This window comes from Syngnathoides biaculeatus, chromosome 13 (assembly GCF_019802595.1).
Source record: "Syngnathoides biaculeatus isolate LvHL_M chromosome 13, ASM1980259v1, whole genome shotgun sequence".
NCBI classification, from domain to species: domain Eukaryota; kingdom Metazoa; phylum Chordata; class Actinopteri; order Syngnathiformes; family Syngnathidae; genus Syngnathoides; species Syngnathoides biaculeatus.
The window spans coordinates 11,200,859-11,208,449 of record NC_084652.1 but is presented as its reverse complement, the minus strand read 5'-3'; the positions used below and the strand labels follow the sequence as shown (position 1 = coordinate 11,208,449).

General features: G+C 45.4%; 1 protein-coding gene across 1 annotated transcript in view; it reads right to left on the bottom strand.

Annotated features, from left to right (window-relative positions):
* Window positions 1-1,331: 1,331 nt before the first annotated feature.
* The window catches only part of LOC133510430 (voltage-dependent calcium channel beta subunit-associated regulatory protein-like), a 24,204-nt gene continuing 17,944 nt past the window's right edge, over window positions 1,332-7,591 (bottom strand). The window contains exon 11 of the mRNA XM_061838313.1: window positions 1,332-7,564. Coding sequence (XP_061694297.1) covers window positions 5,842-7,564 — 1,723 coding nt within the window. The 3' untranslated portion in view covers window positions 1,332-5,841. The remainder of the gene's footprint in view (window positions 7,565-7,591) is intronic.

Sequence of the window (7,591 nt, the reverse complement as noted above, 5' to 3'; positions counted from 1 at the left end):
CACAGTATGCACTAAAGTGCGGGAATATGGTACTGAAACGCTGAAATTCTCTCACAGGCTAGTGAAACAAACCCGAATGATGCTGAATCGCTCTCGCTTAAAAGATTTTGTGCTCTAGTCGTTCTGAGGACTGATGATGAATTTCTGCTTTCTGCACCAGTTAGATGGTCACTTTTGAAACCCTACTGATTTTTTCCCCCTTACACAACTGATATGGTCTTGCCCTAACGAAACATCCATCAATTTACTTTGCTGCCTCCTATCCTCACAAGGGTCACTGGAGTGCTGGAGCCTATCCCAGCTGTCAGTGGGTAGGAGGCAGGGCACACCCTGAACTGGTTGCCAGCCAATCACAGGGCACATCGAGACAAACAGCCGCACTCGCAATCACACCTAGGGGCAATTTAGAGTCTTCAATTAATGTTTCATATTTTTGGGATGTGGGAGGAAACCGGAGTGCCCGGAGAAAGCCCACACAGATACGGGTTGAACATGCAAACTCCACACAGGTGGGGCCGGGATCAAACCCGGGACTTCAGAACTGTGCCGCCTCAGATTTTTCCCATTTTTTTTTTTTTGAGCCACCCACACTTTTAAAAACATCCTCACGGACTGTTTTTGCTCACATCTGGTAAATGGGAACATTTCACACTACTGATTTTTTTGTTTTTGGTCACACTTCTGCACCACATTATCAAAGCATAAACCATAACTGTGATGTTTGCCCCCCCCCCCAACAAAAAGATGAGTTTGACATCCCTGTAGCATATTATTAGTGTATTTCAGTGTGTGCAAATTTCATTTGTACGAGAGTAGTTTCAGTTCTCCGTGCGACATAACCCAAAATGTTATGTCCGTCATATTTAATGCTCGTTTTGCCGCTGACGCGAGCGACTTCCTTCAGTGTTGCATGCCTGCTTACATCTAATCACATTCACATGAGCGCTGTCATCCACAAATCCCCCCCGACACACCCCCACCCGTGCAACGCTGTTGTGTAGTGCTAATCACATCAGGAGGAGCCTCGCATCCCCCCCCCCCCCCCTTATCGTATTTGGAAGCCGGGCCTATCATCAGCCCCCCTCTGGGAGTACATCAGAGAGCAGGTGAGTCACGACTATTTGCTGGAGAGGGAGGGAGGGAGGGGGAGAGTGCTGCACTTCCTACGTCACGGCAAGGTCAAACACAAAAGCTGTGTTTGAAATCACTCCAGTGTGCTCTAGAGTGAGTTTGCCATTTTCTACTGCTTTTACGATATCTTCAAAGGTTTATGTTTTTGTTTCTTTTTAACACCAAGAAGAGCCAACATCCATATAGAAAATGAGGCGGGTTTTATTTCTAAATAGCAAATGCTGAATTTTTCTTATATGCCACCGTAACATGCACATTTGGAACATTACTGCAGTTAGATAAAGGACAGTGGAAAATGGCCGAAAAAATAAATTTTCATTGTAGTACATAGCACATAGTTGAATCAAATAAAGTAAATGATGATGGAAAAAAATGTAAATGTATTGAACCTAAACAAGTACAAGGCTGGGATTCTACAAGAAGAGGGACCGAGTATATTACTGCACACTTTTGAGAATCCCTCTTGCCAGCCGACCACATGACGCGGATATGAAAGTGTTGTCACGTACTAAATGCACAGAAATTCCCTGCAGCGTATTCGACGCTGCCGGCAGCCTCCCTGACCAGTTTTCTTCTCGCCCACGTCACTGTTGTGCCAGATCTTCTCCAATTGATGCCGACTGTCGTCACGATGTGCCATGATATATTTAATACCCTTCACTCGACTGATAATGGAATCTTGTGCAATATGATGTGGCTCCAAAAATGACAGGAAAAGCCTCCTGGAACCTCTGAACTTCATTGGGGGTTTATCAGAGGCACTTTTAGATGGTGGCAGATGCGCGGGGATTCCCATTTGACATGACTTTGAATGCGATTCATTCTGAACCCTGCCGTATCCCGTCATATGTGGGTGTGCACACTTTTGCAACTCAAAGCTCGAGTTATTTTTACTTCTACAAAATAATTTGACAGTTTCTTTTCAATTGTTCTGTGAAGGTTATACGTTAAATTAGAGGTGAAAAACATGTTTTCCTAATTATTTTGCTTGGTCTTATTTTTTGTAACACAAAAAAACCTGCCTTTTGAACAGGGGTGTGTAGATTTTATATATATATAGATATATAGATATATATATCCACGCAGATGTCTCTTTCACAGAATAATGTTGAACAGTAAAAGGCGGCAAACGTTTCTTTAGACAAAAAAAAAGATGTATATTTGGACAAAGGAAGTTGTGCGTCAGATTGTCCTTCAGGGTATTTATCATGGATAATGGATGTAATTTCTGCATGACTCATCCCCCGACTATAAAGCCGCTACTTCAACGTGAGCGCGGCACAGAAGACGAGACGCGCACGCTCACCAGCTAGCAACCTTCCGTGCTGACATGAGTGGCCCCACTCGACGTCATTGACATTCCTGTCACACGTGGGTCTCACGCGCCAATGGCCGCCATGACAAATGACGCGCTACATCTGTCCATGTGGGGGAAGCCATTCGAGACGAGCGACGCCGTTCGGCCGTCGTCCATTTTGGAAGCTGCCTTTCTTCTGTAGGGTCGCAAGTCTTTGGGCGAGAGCCTGGACCGGATGCCGGACAATCGCGGGCCGTGGAAAAATCGAGATCACAGGTGTCAAACTCGAGGGCTGGGGTGCCAAATCTGACTGGTCACCTCATTATACGGGCTCCGTGAAATGAAATGATGTGCATCAAATTTCAACCGTTCATGCATCCGTTTTCCACGGGAGTGCCGGAGCCTAACCCTGCTAACTTCCTGATTATTGTTATAAAATCTGTGCCAACTTTTAATAAATAAACATGAATAAATAATCAATAATAATGCTGAGATATTGCAAATAAAGCCCTTTTTTGTGTGCAGGAACTTAAACAATAGGTGAACGAACCATTATCCTTCACTTCTGCAATCAAAACGAGTTCTCCATAAAATTGCTGCGTATAGTTTAATATGCGTTGAAGACGATGAAACATTTTTCATGATTCAAAGTAACTACGTCCCATTGACGGCAACGCTAACTACAATGCCTACAACAAAAATGAGTTTGACACCACTGATTTTGTCTTCCATGAAATTAAGACGATTTTTTTTCCTGGATACACACTGGATTGGCCCCCAGTCAATCCCACATACAGAAAAACAACTATCCTCACCTATGGACAATTGAGAGTTTCCATTAAAATAACATGCATGGTTTTAGAAGGATGACGATAAGAATATCAATGTTGTTGGGGTTTTTTTTTTTTTTTTTGCATGATTGCCAAATGGTGTGGCGGTTTTGTAGAATATGTGCAATAGAATTCAGGAAATATTCATATTAAATTGGCCATAGATGACATTATTGCTATCCAAACATTTTCCTTTTCACACCTTCATGTCTGTTTTACTTTAGCCATCCATTTTCTTTGCTACTTATCCTCATGAGGGTCGCAGGGAGTGCTGGAGCCTATCCCAGCTGTCAACGGGGTACACCCTGAACTGGTTGCCAGCCAATCGAAGGGCACATACAGATGAACAACCATTCGCACTCACAATCACACCTCGGGGCAATTTAGAGTGTAGAATTAATGTTACATGTTTTTGGGATGTGGGAGGAAACCGGAGTACCCGGAGAAAACCCACGCAAACACGGGGAGAACATGCAAACTCCACACAGGCGGGTCCGGGATCGAACCCGGGTCCTCAGAACTGTGAGGCCAGCGCTTTACCAGCTGATCCACTGTTCCACCTGTTTTACTTCACTTTAGATACATTATACAGTGGTTAACTTATCTTTATAATTGTATGATATTTTTTTTTTTTTTAAAAAGAAAGAAACATTGCCGTACAACAAATGACGTTGATTTAACTTGACTACATTCAAACTGAGGAAGACTTCCATGAATCGTTTCCTTGGTAACGTTTAGGTTTCAATTAATGCAACTGAAATTATACGCTATACGTTTTTTTTTCCTCCCCTCTCCTACAATTGGTTGACTAACAAGTACATATTTCATGACTAAAATAATGACATATAAATCATGACACCCTTTTAAAAACTCATTCGTGGGCAGCGTCCCATTTTTGGGACATCATGATTTTCACGCATTATATCCTTCAGTATATCCAAATATTTAAGTGTTTTAATCCGAAGCCATAATTTGGTATCTAAGAAAACCCGAATACCTTCTCGCGGGCTGCGTCCCATTTTTTGGGGCGAGATTATTAAATGAGTAAAGTTATCATAAAAACGAAAAAGAAGTGTTATTTCCTTGATTGTGGCCTGTCAGGAGACTTTGAGCTCAATAAGGCAAAAAATTGCCACCCTGCCCATGAATGGATTAATGATTTTCTTGTGATTGAATTTAGGAATACAAAAATGAAAAAAATGAGAATGTTTTTATGTTATTCAAATCTGCATTTTGCATCCATCCATCGCGGGCACCTTTCGTATATTTTTACAACCGTATCCACGAACGAGTTGTCCATTTTAAAAGTGTAATTTGGCCTTTGAGCACCAGCGCTGGATTGCGCGGGTCGGTAGCGCAAATGTTTTCAACCAGTCATGAGAATTTAAAAGGTCCACAGCACAATGGCGCCGGCTGAATTGTTTTGGAATTGTCTTTCTCCGCATGGCATTTTATGGCAACGTTTCTTAAAAAAAAAACAAAAATCCATCCAACACTTGACCTGAATTGCCTTCATTGTGCACAAAACACTCTTCGCTGTTGTTAATAAGAGAGAAGTGCAAACGCTGGCAGGGTTTGAAGTGGACCTTTTGCCAAATTCTCCCTCGCATAAACGGAAACAAGAAGGACACTTGCGGAGGATCTTCTGGACTGTTCATGGTAGAAATGGGAACATGGGCGTGCCTTCCTAACAAAGTGCTTTTTGTTGTTGATTTTTTTTTTTTTTTTTTTTAAGTTTAAAACCGTACAGTCTTTCACTTACACATAGTTTCGGACACACATTAATAGCAGTAGTAGTAGTGGTAGTGGTAGTAGTAGTAGTAATAGTAGCATGCGATAAACTTCAAAATATTTCTCTAAAGAGGGAGGCGCTGTGTTATTCTGTGCAATATGTCGAGCAGATAAAAAGGGGTGTCACATGTCACAGCACATGGCATCACAGTGGAAATTAAGGTCTGAGAGGAAATGCCGGCAGAGTCCTTCAGCTAAGTTTATAGTACAGTCTTCCCCCGTTTTAGCGGTTCGTCGCAGATTTTTCTCTTCGTCGCTGAGGGAATCTATGCCCGTGAGGGTTGCGTGCTCCCTTGTCATGTGTCGCCGCTCTGTGTGCGTTTAAGTAGCTGCTGTTTGAAGGTTTATGGTTATGCTAGATGCTAATTTACGCTAGCCCGTCTATGGTGTGTCTCAGTATATGATAGCATCAAGCTAGTGGACTTTTGTTAGATGCATTTATGTGGTTTGGTTGAACATTGTGGTGTCAGTTTTACAGTAAACATCAACTGAGAGAAAGCAACGCGCTTGAAGCAAGCACACGTTGCCTCTAATTTGAAGTCGTGGGATCTGGAGAATGAGAAGAGGTTTTTTTTTTAATAAGTTTGTGTAGTTTCATATGTTTAAATGTTGTTAAGAGTCTGTGGGAGGTTTAGAGCTACAAAAAAAAAAAAAAAAACAACGTTATTTTGTGGTCACTATTGCAGATTTCCAGGTATTGTGGGTGGGTCTGGAACCCCGCAATTAACGGGGTTTTACTGCATTTATGATACGACACACGCAGACTACATCCGGGTTATGGATATGACAGGATTACATTGGACTGCGGTCAGGCGAGGCGGTTTGAGTGGCGGCAACCACGTTTTCGGTTCCTCTCTGGCTGAGCTCGGACCTCCGCAGGCTACTGTAGAGCCTCTCCTCCAGCGCCGCCGTCAGTTTGTCTGTCAGGCTGCTAGACGGAGTGCTGTTGTTGTTCCTGTTTTCGACTCGGGGGTCCATGCCGAGCGTTGGCTGCTGACTGCTTGTGCTTTTAGTGTTGAAAGAAGATTGCTGACCGTCAGTCTGGCCAGTCACAGTCACATTGGCTATAATCTCTGAAGTGGCTCCGTCACCGGACGCATCCGCTGCGCTCTCTTTGGCCGCCTCCTCGCAGGCCGCAATCTCGTTGGCTTCTTCATCCGCTGCGCTCGCGATGCGCGACAGTGTGCTGTGATACCTGGTGTCCAGAGGGTAACTGGCGCTGTTGCCTCTCGGCAGCGGAGTGAACCTCTGCCTCTCCAGAGACGGCGAGTAGCGACCCCCCGATCCGGGGTCGCTGTATTGCTTGTGTCTCTGCCACTGCTTCCGCAGGTGCACCCTCGAGCGATGGCGGGTTCGAAATGGCGAATCCGGCTGGTCAAACCTCGGGTCGTGTCGGAGGAACTCGTTGAAAAGCGCGTCCGTCTTCTCGTCGATGCTGTAGTCGCGGCGGTGTAGGCGAGGTCGGTGAGGACTAGAGGGTTGAGAGGATGGCTTCAACAGCTGAGATGTTACGTGCGACAGGGCTTCTTGTTTCTGAGGATGAAATAATTTGACAAGCGGATATGTTTCTTGGAGCGAGACACTGCCCTTGTGCTTCTCCTCTGTGCTTTCGGTTAAATCCTCTTCCAGCTCCTCCTGGAACAATCTAGTCTCAGTGCTCTCGCACACTGAACCTTTTCTCCCTGAGCTGGTGAAGAACAATCTCCTCTCTGAGGCCGTCTTCCCGCGAGGAGCTGCAGGAGTCCCAAAAATGCGCATCTCCTCGGGCCCCTTGGATGGCGTTTCAATTGAGGCATAGCCACTATCCATCTGAAGGAGCTTGCGGTTACCCACCTCGCCTTCGCCATCAACTCCATTACCTGTCTCGCCGGCCCCACCCGATGCCCCTCTGACGCTACCATCAGCCACCTCCCCTTCCACATCAGGCTCATCGTCCAAGTCTTGGAACAAGCAACTATCCAGGTGTCCACTACGGGCTCCAGCACAACCCAGCGATGACACGCTTTCAGCATCGCTGCGGACGGACTCCCGGTCGGTGCTGCTTTGGTCCGAGGATGCGTATTGCTCGAGGGAGGCTCGCAAGCTCCAGATGTCTCTGTAGAGTGATGGTTGAGCCTCTAAGGTCTCTTGCCGGAGCCCGAAGGAAAGCGAAGAACCTGAATCAGCCCTCGGTCTGCTCTCAATTCCCAACAGCCCTTCTTCTCCTTCATCTATTTCCATCTCACAATTTGGCTTCAGATCAGAATCTGCTGTTTTCCTGGACGAGTCTTCAAACTGAACGACTTTTGCTTCGTGTCGTGACTCAAACAAGTCGTCCTCCTCTAGAGGGTCAGACTCAATCCTGTCACTGTCCATCCTTGTGACTGCATCTGGTTTTAATCCCTCCTCTCCTCCCGGTTCGTTGCCCGAGATGCTCGTTTGTCTCTGCACGGCGGAATCATCTGTTTGCCAAGGTGATTCTTCTTTCCTGCTGCTGACAGCACTGACCTCCACCCCCACGGCCTCCAGATTTAGCCTGGACTCGGTGAAAAAACACGGATTT